The sequence below is a fragment of the Scomber japonicus genome, chromosome 1, assembly GCF_027409825.1.
Source record: "Scomber japonicus isolate fScoJap1 chromosome 1, fScoJap1.pri, whole genome shotgun sequence".
In the NCBI taxonomy this organism is placed as follows: Eukaryota; Metazoa; Chordata; class Actinopteri; order Scombriformes; family Scombridae; genus Scomber; species Scomber japonicus.
In genome coordinates this window covers 21,010,793-21,033,480 of record NC_070578.1, presented here as the reverse complement: position 1 = coordinate 21,033,480, position 22,688 = coordinate 21,010,793, and the positions used below count along the sequence as shown (strand labels likewise).

The 22,688-nt window shown below is 40.0% G+C and overlaps 1 protein-coding gene across 1 annotated transcript in view; it reads right to left on the bottom strand.

The window, feature by feature from the left end:
- The window catches only part of tcf12 (transcription factor 12), a 78,681-nt gene that overhangs the window by 12,841 nt on the left and 43,152 nt on the right, over positions 1-22,688 (bottom strand). Inside the window, exons 8-12 of the mRNA XM_053336414.1 lie at positions 22,540-22,592; positions 4,463-4,562; positions 3,696-3,835; positions 3,118-3,271; positions 2,890-2,960 (exon numbers count right to left, since the gene is read on the bottom strand). Coding sequence (XP_053192389.1) covers positions 2,890-2,960; positions 3,118-3,271; positions 3,696-3,835; positions 4,463-4,562; positions 22,540-22,592 — 518 coding nt within the window. The remainder of the gene's footprint in view (positions 1-2,889; positions 2,961-3,117; positions 3,272-3,695; positions 3,836-4,462; positions 4,563-22,539; positions 22,593-22,688) is intronic.

Here is a 22,688-nt window from a genome sequence, read left to right as displayed (position 1 = left end):
TGGCCGACTAGAAAAAGACCAAAATGCAATTCAGAATATAAATCTCAGAATAAATAGAACTGCACCAATATATAACAAATGATTTTGTTAATGCTTTAAGTAGTGTTAAATAGCAAAGTTATCACAATGATCATACCAGGATCAACACATTTTAATTATTTAATAAGCATGCATAAGTTATGGTCACACTCTGATGATGACGTACAATAGAGTGTATTTGTTGTACAAGTTCCAATTAAAATATTACAAGACTACAAAGTGAGTTTTCTGTTTCCCCAGTGTGCATTTGGTTGGCTAGTTAGTGCACATTTTGAAATAAAAATGACACATATCGAAACAGAAACTTGTAAAAACGTGCAGTTTTTTACAGGAGCAGAGTTTGTTATTCACTCTAGTTATTATTCCTCTGTGGTCTCAAGAAGAGCAGACGCCCAACCTGGAAACACTGTTAAGCCAACAACAGTAAATCTCAAGGGCTGCATTTCAGCATGCAGCCAGAGTCCAGTGTATACATCAAATTCTGGTATTATTCAACTGTTACATTTGTTTATATTGTTACATTTGTGCATGTTCCTAAACTTTGTATAGAAATGTCTTTATGACAAATGCTATGGTGCTTTGCATGTTGCCAAGTTTGATTTCATTGCTACAATATAAGACAACTTGCAGTAAGTTCATTGCGTAGGTGCATTTCATGCAGGGTTACACTGAGGTCACTGAGTTTTAGTATGACATGTCAATCCCAAAGGAACGGGGAGATTGCGTCTTCTGGACTTCCACAGGGATTTCATTTGTTTAAACAAATGATGGATTAAAGCACAACCACTACACTGATTTTCCCCCCCTTTAATAAGAGGATATTTTGCCATAATGGAACACGTCTCAGAGAACTCAGGGTATTAGGGGTGGATCCTGACTAATTAGCAGAGGAAAAAAAAACCAGCATATCCACAGAGATTTCTCTTCCAAGTTACGATCAAATTGAGCCTGCAGGAAACCTTTTGACTTCTACGGGGATGATAGAATGCACTCATGATTAATAATCTCCTTATTCAATCTTGATCTATGGGCTTTAGTTTTTCAATCAACTTGTGTCACTGAGTATGTAGGAGGAGGAATGCCTCTTTATGCTTTTCTATACTCCGAGAGCTCAGTGTTTTTCTCTGCTCAGCATTTTCACTCTCAGTCAAAAACTAAGGAGGATTAATACTGTGGTCATCACTGTGTCAGAAACCAATAAAGGCTCAAAACAAATCTCCAAACATTTCTTAGTTTCTCAAAAGCAATCTGCTTATAAGCGTGACTTCTGACCCAGTAATATATGACTTTCTATTCTTTTCACTCACTGACTACTAACGCTGCATTCAAAGTGAAACATGGCTCATTTTACTGGAATAAATGAAGCTCCGCCTTATCATCAGTTACGCTCCCGCAGGCGGCATGGGGCCAATAAGCACGGCCAATTTAAAAGGGTGGAGAACAAAAGCTCTACAAAGGGGCGGCCCGTGGAGTTGAGCCACAGCAGTTATAAACTCCCCTGTGCCCCTGTCCCCTCTCCCACTCCATCCACCCACCCCCACCCCGTCCAACCGTGTCCATTTCTTTCCAGCTTTGTCATGCTAATAGAATTGAGTCTGCAAATATAAAGGACTTAATTTGTTATTACCATCACTAAACTCTCATTTTTTGGATTCACACTAGTGAGAAAAATCCCTCCAAAAATTACAGCTTTTGCAAGGATATGTGAAATTAAACTTTTTCTATATCTAATATATTAATACACATATTATGTCTATGCAACATGTTAAACAGCACTTAGATAGATTTTGGTGAAATTGTGCAGCTTAGACTTCTAAAATCACAAGCAGTATTTAAGACAGAGGCCCTGAGAGAGCCTGACATTGTCCCTAAGAATGGATGTTACTCCAGCTGGACAGTACTGGGAACTGTTAGGTACTACTAGATAATAAAAATTGTGATTACGTTACGTTAACTTTTAGATAAGTGCACTTTTCACAGTTGTGTAGAATTCAAATATTTTGTCACTTATGTTTTATTCAAACATTTAATCCCTCTTCCTGTCTCTTTACTGTGTATCACAATTTTATAACAGTATTTATTCCAGTATTCTTTATTATATTGTCTCATTTTCATGAGGGAAACGATTTTTGTATCTATGTTAGAAAAATAATCCATTTGGCCATTGAACAGCAGATTTTTTTGCTCACAACAATATGCTATGACAGACCTAGGTCATCTTTACACAGACTCTAAACTGAATCTAAAAACAACACACAATCTATTAGTCAGTGATGATCAGTCAAACTACAAGAAAAAAATGTCTGTGATCTACAAATAATCAAATAGTTTGTGTGACACATAACAAGATGTCACAGATATCCAAAGCTGGTATTCCAAAGTGCAGTGTAATCCACTGGCTTTAAGAGTATTTTTATGTACAATTCCCTTTTCTTGAATACTCTTACTTTAAGCCCACAATTATCCAGGCTTAAGCCCAAAAACAACTACAAACATGTCCTCTGGGCTTTTTTAATCAGCATTCAGTATAGCACTTAATTCCCTGCATGATTACTGAGGTCATCTTCTTTAGAGACAGAAGCTGACCATTATGTGATTTTGATGTGCGGAAAAATCTAAAATTATTTGAGTGTATAGATGCACACAAGTTCGACTTGAGGAGAAAGATTTCTGTTTAACTGAAATTAAATGCTTAAGCTGTATTGATGCTACCAAGAAAACAATTTGATAGTGAATACATTTATATCATAGACATGATCACTCACTTACACAAATCTTTTGTGATTCAATTTAATACGAAACGTGATGAGATGAACTGAACTCCTGGTTAAATCTGGAGTTATAACTCACCGAGGCTAAAGCCTTGCCTAGTGCATCTCCAGTCTGTGAGCTTCCAGTGGCGTTCCCCCGATTTGCAGCGGCTAAGAAAACACAGAGGGAGGCTTTGTAATTGCAAACTCAGACAAATGTAGAGAGAGTCACGGTACACAAAGCAGCTGCCTGACTACCTTTACAGAATGTATGTTCAGCAATTATTGCATTGAATCAGCTGTTTGAGCAGGTAGCTGAACTGTTAACATGAGAACGTACCCATGACCCCATCGGCTGTGTTGACGGACGGAGTGTGAGCCGCAGTGACGAATGGTGAAGTGCTGGTGTTGCTTCGATGGAAGCTGGACATGGGAGGAAGACTGGCATTGATGTCCGGGGAGACTGAGTGTGCGGGGTAGTTCTGGAAGATAAAAAACAAAAACGTTGTATTTTGGGTCACAAAAAGAGCTCAAGTCTATATTCCCCTTTTGACATCTCCCAGGCTGTAACAAAGCAAAAGTTACTGGGAGGAGGAACAGAGATAAAGAATGGGCTGGCAGCATCTGCAGACTCTGTGTGATGCCCAGCCAGCTGAAACAGGCAGGCGGATGAGAACAGATCAAACACAGACACAAAGAGGGTCAGCAGTGTCTTCACTGATAATAACCAGACAACAACTTACAACGCACACACCCACTCCAACTGCAGGAGCTATGCGGAGGGAGTGCTGGGCTGGAAAATAATTGGCATGCTGAGCGTTCAGAGCAGCACATTAGATCTCTTGATGGCGATATGCAGTCAGTAACAGATATTTTTATTTGGGGGTTACCAGGTGATCTCCTTACCAAACGGTCGTGTGAGTGCAGGCTGCTGTAGTTCCCTGACTGTGGCATGTGAGATGAAGTTCCTGCGAGCATTCCACCGTAGCCGGGCTGACTGATCCCATTGGACGAGTTCCATGGGTCAGTCGAACTGTGGGTACCATCTAATAATAATAATAAATAAATTGTTTTAGCATACTATTCTACAAAACTGGGGGCCACAACATGCAGTTTAGATTTGACACAGAGCCACACAGTGGCTAACTCCCATCTCTACGCTCAAAATTTGGGGTCACAAGAGGAGTAACCTTTTTTTTTTCTTTTTGGCTCTTGGAATTGAAACCTGATCCTTGTCCTGAACACAGCTGAGATAACATGAAACTAAAACCAACAGAGAGGTCTGCTTTTCTGTCTAGATCTGCGAGTCAGTCAATTTAATTAATACTGAATACAGACTTACTGTAATATTGTAAAGTACTGCTAGCAAAATTAAATCAGTCGGGCATCAAAATATAGCCTTGAATTTATTGTGTTAACTGTCACAAATGACCACATGATGAATTACAAACTGATACTATTAAAAGCAAAAACTGAAAATAAAAACTGCTTAAAAGAAGGTATGGACTTGATGTCTTGCCCTGAATGACACACTTTAGTGTACTGACAGAAATGAACATGAACATGAAGAAGAAGATTATTTTAAAACAAAAAATGTGGTGTGAGAAGACGGTCACTTAATTTAACTGCGGCACCAGTAAATAGACATGAGTAGACGTGAAAGTCTGCCTTACCAAAGAAAGTGCTTGCAAACATACTGCTGGAGGGCTTAGGAGAGGAGTAAGAGGGTGAATCTCTGTTGAAGTCCTCTGAGTTTGGGGATGGTGCGTACACCTGCAATGAGACCATGAACGTTATTAGTACTGCAAGATACCGTAAAACATTTTTGTTTATTCAAAGTATAGAATAAAGAGACAACACTTTGGTATGCTTTACTGTAGTAAGTAAGTACAAAGTATAATGACTGAAACCTATCAAATGTGGCTTCTTATCTTAATTGAGGTAAACACCTTCAACACAAATGCAAAGTACAGTCACAATTACACACATGTGGTTCCATAAAAGTATTTGATACCACCAAGTGCCAACCTGAAAAATTAAGCCAACACTGTTCCTCAAATGGCCACATGAGGCAACCTCCAAAAGCAAGTCAATCACCATAGACTCACAAGTTAAAAGGCCCAACTTTACAAAAGAAATAGAATGTTTACAGCCTGGTACAAAAGACGGTTTCAGTGTCTATAGCTACTTTCCCCGTTTATGAAAACTGTATAGGGGCGAAATTTTATATAGTCCATCTATTTCATTTTTAAAGCAAAGGCAAAGTGCTACCCTGGCAACAGCATTGTTATGTAATGTAACCACGCTGTAACCCCACATTCACAGAGTATAAATATATTTCAGTGTTCTTTTAGATCTTGAAAGGTAATTTGGTTGCCAAAAAAAAAGACTTGTTTAGCATACAAGAACTCTCTCTAAGGAGTCAGATTTTATTTGATAAGTACATTATGTTTGAATGGATTTAAGCCTTTTGCTCCAGAAAATTTGCATTAGCATTATCTCCATAACCATAGACTTTAAATGCACTGTGCTAACTACTGTAAGCTCACAGCTAGCATTCGGCTCAGCTGCACCCTCTCATCCAAATATGGTCACTTCTGGTTCCAAAAATCCAAGATCTCAACACAAACTAATAGGTGACATTATGATGGCTACATTCATAATTTTTTTTACAGTCTATAGATCTCACGCATGTATACACATGCACAAGTAAAAACACATGTAGTGTAGATATGGCCCTAACACCACAAACGCACACACACTTTAATGACTAGCAAGCAATCAAGCTCAAGGGAGGAGTAGATTATCAGGGGTATTTGCATTTCAGATCAACTCAACCTCTAATGGAAGTATAATGATACACGCTTACATGCATAGACTAAATGCCTGGCAAATTACAGCATTCCCAGAGAGGCAGGAATCAAATAAGTGGTACAAAAAAACAGCCTGCTTTGCTTTCTTTATAATTGTACCTGCGAAGCTGGTGGTAGAGTGAAAGGAGAGGCACAATGGGCATGCTGTTGTACAGCTGTGTGTGTGCCAAGCTAGGCGAGAGGATCAAAGAGAGTGGAGGCCAAACACCAGTGATGTGGTCTCTGACTTCATCCACTCCACATGGAGGGAGAGCGAAAGACAGAGCACAGTGGAAGGGAGGAAGGGAGAAAAGGTTTGGACATATTCTCCCTCCCACTGACAAGACTGGATGACCCCTCCATCGTTTAACACTAATCAGAGCCAGACCTGCCAGCTAGATTCCACCTGCACATTTCCAGCCTTAGTCCCATCCTCTGCTTACTTGTGAGATAAATTCCTGTTTTTAATGGCCTCACATCGCACTCAGATGTTGGCATTAAGACAGCTCACCTCTAAAAAATTGTCTTTTTAATGCCTGCAGATGTGATGACGACCATAAACAGTGTTTACTTGCTTAAGTAGTTTTTTTTTAGTTTATGACACAGCGGTAATGGGAAAAATATCAATCCAATTCAATCACTCGCTTGCACACATGTGAACATGATATAAATGCACAACGCAGCTTAAGTGAGACTCAGGGTTGTGGGGCTTTGCTGAGTGAGCAGGACTGCAGCATGTTGTTGTCTGGGTGTGTAATTAAAGTGCTGTGGGAGGGGTGGAGCTCTCATGGGTCTTCTGGCTTACACATGTGACCAGGGTTGATAGTAGTTCCATGGAGAGCTCAGGTTAGCCTCGCACAGGAGCCCGGGCTTTTGTCTTTTGCCTCTGTCAGGCGCTCAATGGGCAGCATATGGCAGTGGATAATGCTAATTGTCCTTTTTACCCTGGGCTAACCAGTCAAAGCATTAATAAACCATCCCAAACACTGGGTGCCTCATTCTGCCAGCCTATGGAAGAGAAGGCCCGCCTGGGTTTCCTTTTACAAGGCCATTAATTAAAAGCCGTCACTCAAACAGATCAGCAGACCAACAGACCTACACCAGTTGTTTGAGCATCAGAGGTTATTTGTTATTAAAAAATGCCCCTCTGTACCAAATCTTTCAGATCGTATTTAGTTTTCACACATTACAAGCTTAGACTCATGAACATATACTCACATAAAGTAACAGTCAATCAATCAATCAATCAATCGATCTTTATTTCAACATCAAAGTCGACATCAAAGTCGACAAAATCAATAAAGAGTAACCAATAATATTTTTTTTTGTTTTCAATTCGGCAGCTACAGACAACTGAGGCCAAAATTTCAAGATGAAAGATAATTTTACATCCTCATAAGTGAATGAAAAGCACTTGTGGTTTAAGGTAGTGACAGAACAGTTTGAGCTGTTGGTGAGTAATACACTGCTTTAGATTAAAGATACTGTATTAACTTAATGCCTTTCAACAACATTTCACTGCACACCTTCCTCTGTGTCTAAAAGCCTGTACCTGCCTTTGAAGTTGCTGCCACACCAATCAAAATATCAACCATTAATAAACAAGCTGTCAATCCACACTAAGGATGGAGCTTAATAACAGGAAAGGAAAGAAAAGGAAATTTAAATAAAAAAAATAAGGCTAATGGCCTAGAAGCGGAAGGAGAGTTCAAACACACTCTTAATGAAGTGTCCTGTTTTTGTGCTGTATGTCATTATTTGGAATCGAACCATATCTCGAGGGCATTTTGTTTCAAGTCCAAATCTTGCACACATAAAGGGCTTAAGTATGCACGACTGACACAATCCCTCTTCAAATTGTAGGAGTGCTCAGCCTGCTTGGAGGGGCGTTGTTCAGCATTTGTGCCTGATACCTGTCAATGCTTTCTGGAAAATAAAGTCCTCAGTGCTTTCATGCATAAAACTGTGATATTAAACGAACAGACTCACAAAGAGAGATGTGTTGACATCAGGAATGTTTTAAGAGAAATGTAGATGTTTTCAAGACTATGAACTTCACAGAAACATTTCACACGTATCTGGTTAAGTTTCAAAAATCCTTCCAGATGAAATTCTTATTGCGCTATAAAGGAAAGAAAAGATCTAATACAGCAACACAGAGTGCCTAAAAATCCAAATATTTACAGTGAATGAAATATTTTCACATGAAACTGGAAAATAAATAAGTAAATGCTCTCACGCATAAACACATCAATACTCAGCTATAAAAGCTCGAACAAAGGTGGGAATCAGAACAAATTAGAATAATCAAATATAATATGATGTGCCATCATCCCTTTCAGCTACCTTAAAATATACTAACCAATAAGTACTAACTATTGTCAAAGCACTCCAATATGCATTTGGATGCATGACTTTGTCTTATGATCCAGGCAAGTAACTGAAGAGGCAGCATTTTTCTTTTTTCTTGATGTGTCAAAGCTGTAAAATATTTTATCCAACAGCACACTGTGACAGCTGAGCAGCCCACTGAGAGTCAGGTTCTCTAAAAATAGAGCAGTAACCACAATGTAGAATGATACCCACCAGTCGTTAATGCCACATGTTTTGGCATAAATGTAACATCATTAACTACTCAGAGTGTGTGTGCAATGTGTGTACAGTATATATGACAGATCAACACACACACACACACACACACACACACACACACACACACACACACGCACACAAACGCACACAAACGCACACAAACACCACCACCCACGCTCTGACTTTGTGTTTCACATGCACTCAAGCATGCACACTTCACTGCATGTGCAACACATGTGCACATTTGGGGGATGTAAGGATTAGCTTCTGGTGATGAGCGCTAACCTTTAGAAAGCATGATACCTGTTGCACTACAAGACAACAACAACAGGCACGTCGCACTTGAAAGACCACAAGCTGGTTCTTTAATGCTTTTATTATTTGTGGATATCATTTAATGACATTCCACTAGTGGAAGGAAGCTATCTGTAACGCAAAACGAGTAAGAAAAAAAAGAAGGGTCTAATAATGGCTGCAGGGCTTTCACTTCAATTTGTTCTTTTTCACTAATAGGAGACGGAAGAAAGATCAGTGAGCTGCTCCATCTGTATTGGTTCCTTGCCACCAGCTCACAAGCCAACGGCCCACTGTGAATTCTCCCAGTGCTCCAGATGGTGAGCCTGCTCTGCAACTCTGCATTTATAACAAATTAATGTGGATCAAGTTGATGCAAAGAATGAGCACCATCTTTCTTTTTTTACTTGCAAGGAAAAACAAAAATAAATTGGTGCTGGTAATTTAACAAGTGCTTTTGATCATAAAGTTTGCCCATTCAGTCCACATGCTATCAATTTTCTCCCCATCACCAACTGTAACACAAGCCTGTTAATACTTAATATGAAAAAGATCAAAGTCATCTTTTGTGCAGCAGGAACAAAGAGGAAATGCTGTAATGGGTTATAAGGAAAGTTGAAACGCAAGATTGAGTAAGATGACCTTTTTAATACAATGTCATAAAAAGGCTAACCTCTTTATTTTTCCCTCAAATGCATGTGCCCTTTCAGAGCACAGGCAATGACAGGTGGAAATCTGCCTGTGTAATTTGCTTATGACAGGATCATTACTTAAGGATTATTGAAAGGCACTACAGAGCTCATTCAGCCATTGTCAGATCTATGTCCTTGAGCAGATTTGTATGCCCATAAGATTAGTTTTTCCATTTCTTTTTTTTTTTTACCATGAAGACAGAAACAATACTTTGTGATAACAACACAAGCACAACCAAGCCTCACACTTACATTACTCAAAACAACAGTGGAAACTCCTTCAAGTCAAAGTAAATCAAACACATACACACACATACCATGATGCGTGTATTTACAAAAAAAAACTACGTACACAGCTTTCAGAGTAACAAAAATCAAAGAAGTCATTACAGTGAAGTTCAGAAATCACATTAGGCTCCCTGTGGCGTCAAGAATGCCATTGTGATTAAAAACAGATGGAATAACAGCAACACTGGTGCTTGGAGCTCAATCTGCAAACAGGAAAGTCTAACCTCAACAGGCAGCCTCTTTCCCTTAATCATTCCCAGACTCCCACTTGTTATTATTTCAACCCAGTCTCAGAACTGAAGCAACCAGCCAGTAAAAATAAATTCAAGGCTGCAAAAAAGCTCTTTCTGCCACACTTTTTCATTCTGTCTATGAGAAAAAGTTTTTAAAATGACAAAACTTGTCTTATATGTTGCCTAGAATTTGTAGACAAAGTAACATACAAAGCAGAGATTCAAAGCAGCTTTAAAAAGTGTGCTAAAATAAGTTTATAACGCACTTGAAATGTTGGATTTAATTGTGCTGTCACACAGCTTTAACTGATGTAATGGAAAATCAGAGTGAGGAGCCTCGGACTCACATGCATGCAGGCAGCTTAAAAAATAAAATACAACAATCACTGAGACAAGTACGGAGAGATGGACAGACAGACTAAAGCGACAGTCAGTGGGATACACTCACACACACTTCTTCTCTGTCTAATACACACACACACATTCCCAAAGAGATTACTCACCGATTTCCCGTTGTAGTAATACATTAAAGAGTTAGTGCCCATTCCAGGGACAGGGTAGGCGCAATACATTATAGCTTTAACAATTAAAGTGATAACGGTATACTACAACAGCACACTAGCTTTCTCTCTGGACATACATCCAAACCGTTCAAAAGAGACTAATAATTCTTTCAGTACTGGCCTCCACACACGACCCACTCAGAGGAAACTTATGCAAAGCAGGATTGTACCATTCCCCACTCAGGGAAGGGGGTGGCTGTCAGAAGGGAGTGGCTCATATGGTACATCCCTCTCTTAAGCCTCTAAGTGCTGAGGCAGAGAGGAAAAGATTGGGGGTAGGGGGGGGGGGTTATAGAGAAGATAAAGGGAAGTGGGTGGGACAGAAAACAAACGGTGAGCGGATTTAGACAGAGAGAAAAAAAAAAGTTAAATTCCCAGCATAAAAAAAATGCTGATTTCTGCAGGGCAACCCCTACAAACTCAAACTATTATAATTTAATTCTAAGCAGGAGTTTGTTCATATGTATGATTTCAAAGGCGACCTAATGAGAAGAAGTAAGTGCCTGTTCTCTTCTGCACGTTTTAATCCCAAGTGTCTAATCTTTTTGTTTCTGCAATGATTAAACACATCTACAGGCAGTGAGGGAGAATATGGCTTTTGTAAAAATGCAACCATCTGGCAACACATTTTACCTGTTCCCACACTCAGCTCGCACACCAATTAAGAGTCATTAGTGAGAGAAAGTGAACACTCAACATGTACGAAAGAAAAAAAAAAACACTAAACAGCAGCCCAAACGGATGTATCCAAATCCAGGTAATGTGTGTGTGTGTGTGTGTGTGTGTGTTGGGGGGGGGGGGCGTAGATGGAAGATATTCATGAAATGTAAAAGATGCTGTTGGCAGAATGACATGTTGAGTTGAGAAGTGCCTGTAAGCACTGAGATGTAGAGCATGCAACAGCTGCAAAAGGGGGCTGGCTGGTGACGTTGGAACAGGAAAATAATGCTCCACTTCCTAAACCCTGGGGGCCCTTAGAAAAGGCGGGCGGGGTGGGGGGTGGGGAGGGTGGTTGTGGTGGCATCGCCAGCCATTTTATTCCAGTTTACTGTCACTGCAAGCAACACAGCTCACCATTACCTTTATAATGTGGGAGGAGGGAGAGGAGGGGAGAGCAAAGGACAGGAGAAGAAAGGAGAGGAGGAGAGGATAGATACCATATTCCACTTAGAGCCTGGTCTGACTGGAGCCTTTCATGTCTACCACTCTAAGCTTCCTGGACTAAACACAGGCCTGTAGATTCATTGAGAACATTATTGTTATAGACTGATGAAGACTTCCACTTCCCTAAGAAAACTAGGTCTTTATTATGCCTTTCCTTTAGTACTGTTATTATTTATCCCCCTCCTTTCTTCTTCAGGACTCTTTTAAACTCTTCCAAAACACTGGCTCTACATGCTGTTACCGCTTTATATCTGGCGCTGTTTCAAGTTGATGCTCTAAGGAAAATGGTCATGATAGAAGTGTTTGAATGGTCTTAAACAAGTCCAGACACAGAAAAGAGTGTTGCGAGGAAAACACATGAAAGCAAAGGGAAATGGGCATTAATTTGGGGAATTGTGCACACATATGACCCCAGTGCTGGCTGAGTCAGGACACTGCCAGCGCATTTCTTTTATAATGACTCTGCAGGAGACACAGTGAGAATGACTGTACATTTTAAGTAATGGAAAAGTTTTGTTTCATTAGACCTTATGAATTGACAATAGTGAAGCACAGTTTTGATGTTGTGAAAATCCGTCAGTCCTTCAGGGATGTGAAGGCCTAGCTCCACCCACCTGTTCACACGTCCCTCTCTAAAGACGCCCGAGGCATCAGAAGGTGCTTTTCTTGGAGTTTGTTTCAGTGTTAAAAAAAACAGTGTGCACATCCACAGGCTGAGGTCATCCCCATCTCATGCATGGATTTAGCAATGATGTCATCAGACAGGAAGAATGTTTCCTGTAAGAAGCTCTCACTCTAATTAAGGAGGGCTGACTTAGAGAGTGGGGGGTGTGAGAAGGGGTCTGACCACCATCCTCCAAAACTCCAGGCTCTATGATTTTAATACTACTTTCCTATATGTTTTCATTATTTCGGCTAATTAGGCAATGAAAAAACTGCTATGAAATCGTGTCCAAATTAAACTGTTTCTCCTTTTGCATAATATTGTTGACAGTTTTTTTTCCCTTCTTTTCTTGTTTCACGTCCAAACAAGTCAGCTTCGATGACATCTTTGTCGGCCATCAATTCATCACTACTACATGCATCACGATTGCTATTTTTGCTCCCTGATCACTGAACATGCTGCAACAACACAACTAAAACTGTAATCTGTTCATTTATCATTCTACATTCGTCTGTCAAAGCAAACATTCAAATAAATGCTTGTTGGCTATTGTAAGCCAGTGAGGTCATTTTGAACACATCATCAGCTAATAGTATGATACATGTCTCAATGAATGAAAGATGACACTGTATCAAAGGTTATAAACAACGCCACTGTTTTCTTAACCTTCGTGTCGTCCTCCCGGGTCAAATTGACCCCGTCTGTTTTGACTGTTCCTTCTTTCCTTCCTTCCTTCCTTCTTTCCTCCCTCCTTCCTTCCTTCCCTCCTTCCTTCCTTCCTTCTCTCTTTCTTTCCTCCCCCCTACCTTCCTCCCTTCCTTCTTTCCTCTGTCCTTCTTTTCTTCCTTCCTCTCTTACTTTCTCCCTCCCTCCTTCCTTCTTTCCTTCCTCCTACCTTCCTTCCTTCCTTCTTTCCTCCATCCTTCCTTTCCTTCCTCCCTTCCTTCTTTTCTTTCCTCCGTCCTTCCTTCCTTCCTTCCTTTCCTTCCTCACTTCCTTCTTCCCTTTCCTCCTTTCCTTCCTCCCTTCCTCCTACCGTCCCTCCTTCCTTCTTTCCTCCATCCTTCCTTTCCTCCCTCCCTTCCTTCTTTTCTTTCCTCCGTCCTTCCTTCTTTCCTTTCCTTTCCTTCCTCCCTTCCTTCCTTCCTACTTTTCTTCCTTCTTCCTCCCTTCCATCCTTCCTTCCTTCCTTCCTTTCCTCCCCCCTACCTTCCTCCCTTCCTTCTTTCCTCTGTCCTTCTTTCCTTCCTTCCTCTTTTCCTTTCTCCCTCCCTCCCTCCTTCCTTCTTTTCTCCCTCCCTCCTACCTTCCCTCCTTCTTTCTTTCCTCCGCCCTTCCTTTCCTTCCTCCCTTCCTTCCTTCCCTCCTTCCTTCCTACTTTTCTTCCTTCTTCCTCCCTTCCATCCTTCCTTCCTCCCTCCCTTCCTTGACTCGAGGACAACAGGAGGGTTAAACGTGTAGTAATACTTAAGGTAAGATAAAGCAAACTGCTCATCATTACTGTTGTAAAGTATTAACATTATGCATCTAATAACAGAGTGTGACTGCAAGCAACACAACTCATCATTACCTTTATCATGTGGGAGGAGGGAGAGGAGTGTAGAGCAAAGGAGAGGAGAATGAAAAGAAAGGATGGAGAGATACCGTCTATCTTTAAATTTAAGATTTTTCACTCCTCCATTCTTTACTCCTGTTTTTTCCATTTAAGAGATTCTTTTATTTGCATATTTAACTAAACAACAGATACTATTTCAAAAAGTAAAACTGTGACCCCAAGGGTGTAGGTTTGATTTGGAAAGTGGTGGGGACATACATTTGACAGGGGGTCTGCAATGAATTCAATGGAAAATGTAGGAATTTTTCATTGAAAATGTAGGAATTTTCCATTGACTTCCTGCAATTTTACACAGTATATTATGACTGTAGCGCTTTCTTGAACATAAAAAGGTGAGATTTCTTTCCTCTTTCTGCCTGGACTGAGTCTCTCTCTCTCTCTCTCTCTCTCTCTCTCTCTCTCTCTCTCTCTCTCTCTCTCTCTCTCTCTCTCTCTCTCTCTCTCTCTCTCTCTCTCTCTCTCTCTCTCTCTCTCTCTCTCTCTCTCTCTCTCTCTCTCTCTCTCTCTCTCTCTCCCTCTCCCTCTCCCTCTCTCTCTGAGGTATCATTACAGCTCATAGTGCAAATTATTACCTGTTCAGTCCTCTTTTCATTACCTGCCTGGCCTGGGCTCCCTCTCTTTCTTTTTCTATCCCGCTCTGATGTCCACATCAACAACAAAGTTACATGAAAATGAATTAAATTCTATTTCACTATACAAGTTATGAAAATGAAAGGAACTTCTGATTTGCAACTACAGTAACCCTGCAGTCACACAGATGGGATACAAAACTAGGAAAGACAGAATAGCAAACTATCAATTGTGCAAGAAATGCTAACTTTCCTCTTGTCCTCCTGGACTGTCTTGCGCTCTATTCTCGAGCTCTGCATGCACTGTGCTACTTCTGCTTCAGTCAAAAAGCCGTTCGGCAATCACAACACTGCATGTAAAGGAGGCGGGGACGAACAAACACCAAATGAAACTCTACTTCTCATCCAGTGGGGACATGAGGAAGTTAACACATTGGAATTAATATCAAATTAGTAATGGGAAGATCTCTTCCATAAGGACTTTTGTACAGTCATTTTTAGGTTCAAATGTATGAAAAAATATTGAGTATCAGACTGCCTGCCCTACCTAACTGTCAGCATAGTGGACCTGTAAAACTGTCGTTAGGAAAAAATGGAGACATGCGATATCACAATGATGACAACTGACTCAGACACACTCTGACAGCAGAAATAGTTTTTGATGGAAGGGAAAAGCAATGAAACCTGTCTGACCGAATAGCAACAACAAGCAGACAGGGCATCACCAGACATCTGAATGTACACACACTGCTGTATGAGAATGAACTGGTTCAACAATTGTTTACATGAGTCATCGCTAAAACAAAAACCTCATAACCAACAGTGGTTGTGTTTCCCTGACAGTTATACAACATGGTCAGGTCTATTCAACTGCGTCTACTAAATGAGATCAACAGGATGCCAACAATACTGTGGAGGACTCTGCACTTTTCTTGTGCCCTCTCTCTGTCCATGATGAAGATCAAGATCCTCAGTAGCTACAACTGTAGCTCAAAGACATAGTGTGTGATTATGGGATGTGCTTTTATCAAGGTCTTGACAAGAGAAAATTCCTCATGTAAGAAGCCACGCGAAGAAAATACTGAGCTTGTTCATGAACTTAATCTGATAAATCTGAAAATCAAATAAACCTGACTGACTGCCCCCTACTTGAGATTCTGAGACTGTAACAGCAGCTGTGTCTGCAGCATAATAAGGCGGATCTGTCCCATGAGGCTGTGCACCACACAATAAAAACATTAAAGCCAGCAATAAAACACACAAACAAAAAATATGGAATATACCTGTAGACCTATTGTTGGCATTAATAATTAACGTATTTTAAAATAAAAAATTACAATATACAATATAACAATATAACAATTTTATAACAAAAACAGAAATGTTACCAACTAAATTTAAATGTTGAATTTATTTTTATGTTACAAGAAAGTATTTTCTTGTTTTGTGTGTTTTGAAGTATGCCTGACAGTTTTCGTTGTGGGAACTGATTTTTTTTTTTTTGTGGGTTTTGTGGCAAAATTACGAATAGTTTATTTTAAAAATAGCTGTTTTAAAACACACTGGGTAGGCACTGCTACAAATCAATGTTTTGAACAAAATGTCATAAAAAAAATGTCACTTTCATCACAGATGGTAGCAATCATTAGGCAGCAGAGTTTTAACCAATGCTGCACATTATAATCCTGCTTTTGTTCATACATTGCACGCATTTGTGTTTTCAGTCATGCTTACAAGCCTGCAGGAAGGCTACACACAGATTAATAACTGGGCATGGCTGCCTTCAAACAACAGCTATTCAAAACTTGCTCTAAAAGTCTGATGGCAGCAAACATATGTTACAAAGCTATTGACTATATCCATTCCTCACAGTTGTTGGACATGTGTCCTGAACCATTTGCTGAAAAAACTAAAGACCTTGAAACTAAAAATATTAGTTCTCTTGACAAAAGTTAATTTTGTTTACATTCCTGAGAACACAAAAACAGATTTGTATTGTTTCATATTTAAGAGTGAATGTGACAATGAAAACAAGAAGTGCAGATGAGAGATGTTAACAAGTGAAAGAAAGCGATGGAAAGCTATGGTTCAGAGCAGTGGTGAGAAGTGAGGGTGTAATTCTTCTAAGGATTAGTTTCAGCTGATTTCAAATGAGGGGGATTGACTCTTCTGTTCCAGCTTCATCGGGAAGGTCACTCCATCATTGGGGAGCCAGGAATGATGAGACTAAAGGCAGGCTGAAGACAAATCCCCAGACAGCACAATATTATAGGTTTTTAAGTTCCCCTCCACTCAAAAATGTTTTTTCTTGTTGTTCCTACAGTTGAATGTTTGAGTTTCACTGTGTAGAGTTAGTTTTCACATTCATCTGCTGCAAGTGGAACGTTTCTATGCGCTCAATGAAAATCCAATTTTAACTAGTTTGGAGGTCAATCCTGGTCCAGTATTCTACTAAGACAAGTGTGATGTGGAAACTTGAAGCCTCCAGAGCACAAACACTGAGAATGGACTTTACAGTGAAGTAGGAGTCATCTTGTGTCCAGCAACTTTTTAAATGAAAAATATATTAAATAAAATTAAATAAAAAATGTATAGATTCTGTGGGGGAGAAGGAACACGTCTAATTCTGAGGATTTTAACAATAAATTTAACTATAGGCGAGCCACAAATTCTTATTCAAAGTAGAGTCATTTATATACATCTTGAAACAGGTTCAAGACAGGTACAAGATCTTTATATTCGTATGACTATATCATCTTCAGTTCAAATGTTCAAATTGATGACATCTATTTTCCCAGCAGGAACATCACTTTTATGTCCTTGTTCATCCTCATCATAACTTTGCCCTTGTGTTACAAACACATAGGAGTCATAAATATACACATTGATATATTTCCAAAATGCCTGCATACTATATACTATAATTTATTTTTAGTTCATATTTCTAAGCATATCAGCATCACTAACACTGTTTTTATGAAGTGTATTTATTTATTTGTGCCATAAAACTATATAGAAATGATCAACTGAGCTATTTTCAAAACAAAGCACTAAGCTATACTAGGTGAAACAAACTAACTGACGCATCCGACACTGAACAAAAAATTCAGCCACTGGCACCATTACATTATACTGGTGTGTTTTTAGCCCTCACATCACATTAAAAAATAACCTTTAACCTACAACTCCAGTCAAGAAGCTCAGCTACAACATGAGCTTCATGTGCTTCAATGATGTGTTTTCCAGGTCACGGCAGGCAGGCTTCAATGGTCTTTAAATAACTCGCTCTACCTTAGTGATTGTTGACAGGCTGTGTTCTTGAGCCTGTCAGCAATCCGAAATCAAGGTTTGCATTAATGCTGTAAACTCACGCAAGCCTTACATGAATAATTTACAACAGGCCAGAATTTGAGTAATGACTTTAATCTGTGCATTATTTTCGTACTCTTTGTCCTTTTAACTCCTTGTTCTCCTTGCAGATGAAAGAGGTCAGGGCTCTGGCTTGTTTGCCTGTTCCATTATCTCCAGCCTCTAATGTCAGTGGTAAATTTCAGCAACCCAAACAAAGATAAACACAAAGCCCATGGTCCCAGAGGTGGCCGCGACTGTTCAGCATCATCCCAGTCAAACCAGGGACATCTATCTAATCAGCCATCTGATGAGGCCATCTCTGGGGAGCTCACTAACTGGGGTCAGGTCACAACCTAAAAAATTGTCTCCTTTCAGTAGCTCAGGCTGAACAATTGTATCAGCTGCAAACAACATACAGAACCAGACACAGTTTGTAATACACACTGAATTCCTCTTCAGTTATATTTCTGCTGCTAAAACGACACATACACAACATTTTGGATAAATAAGCTATTTATAAAATACTGATCACACATTGGTAAATTATTTATAGCAGTAATAAACAATGTAATGTTTCTATCAAGTACATGTGCTGAGCTTCTGTACACACACACACACACACACACACACACACTCACACATTTTCAGTTTTACAAAGCTGCGAGTTAAGCTGGTGCACAAGGGTCTGCTAGGGTCCGTGTGATGTATATTTCATCATCAGAGGGTGTATGCTGATTAAACTACTTCAGAGAGTATTATAAAGAGAACTACTATGTGTCTGTGGTGTCCGCATATGTCCCAGTACGTTTCCACTTGGGAGTATAATCGCATTGTGAAGTTTGGTCTCACAGCTTTTTCTTCCTCTTTAAATTGCACTTTAACCTTTGATGTAGCCTTGTTTTGAATTGCAATTTTTAAATTTTTTAACTTTTAAAACATAGTTACTGGAACAAATAAAAGATGTTTCAAAGAAAACTGTAACAATTAGATACATTTGTTAGAAATGACAATGTTCAATTTATAGAAAATTGTAAGTTAGGTTTAAACAAACTGAAACTCAATTTTCAAAACTACGTTTTACTGTTTATTATCTTGTACTCTAATTAATCTTTACTCCATTGTGCTACAATTTTTTTGGTCATTTTTGAGGAGGTAAAAGTTCCATTTTACTGACATTATTATTTCTTACCTCACACTACATAGTTCATCAAGCTTGTGTTTGGAAATTTGCACCATAAGCTGTGTCTTCTGATGTATAATAACCAGTAAAAAAACATGAGCGGATACTCAACAATACAGATGAACGTATGAGCAGGTTAAGTGTGTGTGTATGTATGTGTTTATTTATACCTACCAGTATCAATGTTAAATTCACCTGTGTGATAACAACAACAAAAGACAGAAATAGCAAATTTACAGGTTGATATTTTAACCATTCTGCTGGGTGGCACTCAAATCTAATTTTACCTAGAGACTGGTAAAGGCCTGGGGTGATCCTAGCTGTTTACACAGGGCTTTACAGATGTATTTCATCTAACGTTTGTACCTATTACTGTGTTCTGGCCTGCTGTGGTTCAGAGCGAGAAACAAGAATGAGCTGCTCTCTCAGAAACAGGAACATTAGGTTACTGTTGTAGTGTAATATTATGATCTCTTGTCTTTGAGCTGTTGAAGACAGATGGATAGGGAGAGAGAAAATATATCTTTTGAATGTCATGCACCAGACAGCACTGCAAGGAACATTTCTGGGTCTTAAGATTCAGAGCCTAGAGCAGACTTCCTTTCTTACAGCTCGCACAGTACAAATCTCTCAGAAACAAGGGTGTCTGAGTGATCTGTCAAAAGCAAATGTCAATCTTTTTTGTCATCCACACTCAGGGTTCTCGCTTGCGAAAGTCCCCGAGGGGAGCTGAATCTCAGCCGCCTCTTTCTTTCTCTCATCCTGCAGCCATACCGTCACCAAAGCAAGGGAGGAAGTGTCACATCAAGCCGCTGCGCCTCTGACAAGGGTTTGTAGGGGGGAAAAACACTATTTACACAAACAAACTAACACACACAAACACACACTATGCCCTTGCAGCTTCCCATAAATATCCTACAAGATGCAACTTTGCCGCACGAGCCAAAGAAAACTCTCTCTCTCTTTCTCTCTCTCTCTCTCTCTCCTTCTCCCTCTCTCTCCAGTTGTCCTGTCAGACAGGTGCCCACGCAGCTGCCCATCAGCATCCCTCAGCACAGCCGCCTGTCCAATGACAACATGCTCTGTCCTTGGTCTCAGCACTCAGCATCTACAGTCAAATAATGCACTGAGCCAATTACAGCCCAGGTGTTAACTATGAAAAATAAAAAGTGAAGCTTTCATGTTGCCGGTTTGAGCACTTTAAAGATGTTATGTCACACAAGTCTGTAGTTTACATATATTCCAATTTGTTAGCATAGACTTTATATTTTCATTCTTAGCTACTGTACATATTCAAGTCACTCTGCATAAAAACTAAACAGCTTCTTAACCTAACGGTGGACATTACAAATCACACAACTACAACCACATTCAGAGTACTGCATCTCTGCAAACACATCTCGCAGACCACAGAGGGAAGTATGTGTGTGGCTGCGGGCGGAGGGTGTCTGTATATAAGATGAAAAGGACCTATAAACATTTAAATGTTTGCAATCACCAGCTGCTCCGTCTAGATAGCCTCCACATCCTGGTGCACTGCAGTGTCAAAACCTAAATGCACAGAGGATGTGCTCCGGTAAATATTTTGATTCAGCTCCATCATGTAGTGTACACACACATCATGCTTGGACTTGCAACTTACATTGCCCATCTGATTTAAAACTCCTACATTTATTTTTAGACTGAGGAGGGAGAATACGAGCTGGAGGAGAAAAAAGGGGGATTTGAGAATGAAATAAATAAATAAGAAAATTCCCAGCAGTAGACATAATGATAGGAAGCACTGTGTTGATGTTTTTTTTTTTTTTTTTTTAAATCAAGCAGCTATTCAGGTCTCTGGTGAGGCTCTCGCACTTGCTTACACAAGCAAAAGCTTTCAGTGGCATCTGCAGCTGCATTCAAGCTTTACAGGTATGCTGCAGGCTCTTCACACAGCTGCCTCTGGCGAAGTGGCTCTGACTCCAGGTGCACCTTCCCCTCAGCACTTCTCACTACCACCCTCAAGCCTTCCAATGTCGGTTACAGCAGCGCAAACACAGGTCTTGGCTGATAACCATCCCCCGTCGGTCACTATATACATTTTTAAGGGCCACAAGTAGCTGTTTAAACCATCAAATAGTTGATGCCACTGTACCTCACCTTTGCTTCCTATTAGTCCAATACCAATATCCTAACACCTCCTAAAAGCTGCCAGACAACCTCCCACTCACCATATTCCACATATACCACTTATCAAAAACTGGCTTTATGTTTTCCTTTCCCTGTCAGCAACTTATAAGAGACCTATAGCCCTTTATTCAACACTGCCATCTTTATTCTTTCAAATGGGATCAAAGACTAACGGGGATAATTCCTCCAAGCTCCAGGCTTTATCTTCTGAGCAGTACTGAGTGACAAGACGAAGCTGTATTTTATCCCATGCTCTGTCACTGTTTTTCCCCATCTACCATTGTACTGCTTGATTGTACTCTTATGAGTCACAGAACCACACCTGCGCCCATGTGTTAAGTACTGACAAATAAAAGCCCAGCGTCCATTTACACAACAAAGAGATGTAACCCGTGAGGGAACCATTCTTTGCCTCCTTCCCTCCGTCTGACAAGACCTCAGATATATCACTTACTTAAGAGGAAGGCGGCACACGTTCCTGCCGCTGCCAAAGACTGCTTCTCTCCCTCATGCTCTGACAAACTTCTTTTCAAATACAAATCCAGAAACAAAACACATGCCAGCCTTTTATGTTCCACAGCCTGTTCCATATTTGATTTCAGAGTAACAGCAGTAGAGGTGACGATTATCAAAGCTCTGAAAGGCAAATCCAGTCTCAGACTCCCTCACCAAATAAAAAAAAACAAAACAGAAACCTTTCATTGTTTAACAAAAGAAAAAGCAGGGATATGGTAAACCAGTTGCTTCTTATTAAGAGGAGAAGGGGAAAAAATCATTGTCTTGTACCAGTTCTAGGAATTTAAGGCAAAGCTTAATAAAACCTTTGTCAATCCACCAGGGTTTTAACAATGAACATCTGACTTACTGATTTATGCATATTAATGAACTCCAACACCCCCTTGTCTAAGCGAATGCAAGCTGAGCTCCACACTTCTCTGCATCCTAATGGTTTCTGCTCCACCGGGATCATTACCAATAGAAATTTCAGATATTCTGAGCTATTAATCTCTGTCTGTCCTCCTGTTCGGCTACGTAATGACTAATTAAACATCAAAAGAGCAGAGCTGGGGATCCGCTCTGACAGCCTCTCTTTCTCCCAGGAGAGGCTGTGAGGAGGCTAGACTGTGACAGGGCAGCACTGAAAATCAATCACCTCGAGGTACACATGTGTATGCACACACACACGCACGCACGCATGCACACACACACGCACGCATGCACACACATTCATGCATGTACACAGATACACACTCACACATATGCACTAAAAACTGACACAAAGATATAGCCTGCAGAGACGTTTTCATACTAACATTAAAAAAACAAATATGAAAATTCACAACTTTGCTTTGTTAATAAACTGTCTTTCAAAGACAAGACAACTGAATTCCCATCCAAGAAGTGTGTCGGGGATGTCGAGAGCACTCTTTGTGTGTAGGTGTTGAGAGGGTGGGCGTGTGTGTCTGCTTAAGTAAGCTCACTGTGAAATCTATTTATATGAGAGGTAGATGATCTTCCACTCACAGATGAAGGCAGGCCAGGAGGGACCTTGCGAACCTTTTTTGTTTGTAGAGGATCTGTGGAAAGATGAAAGCACGTCTATTCATTCACAGGCCAAAAAAAAAAGAGGAAAAAAAGAGGCAAGTATAAATGTGCTGAGAACAGACTCCGGT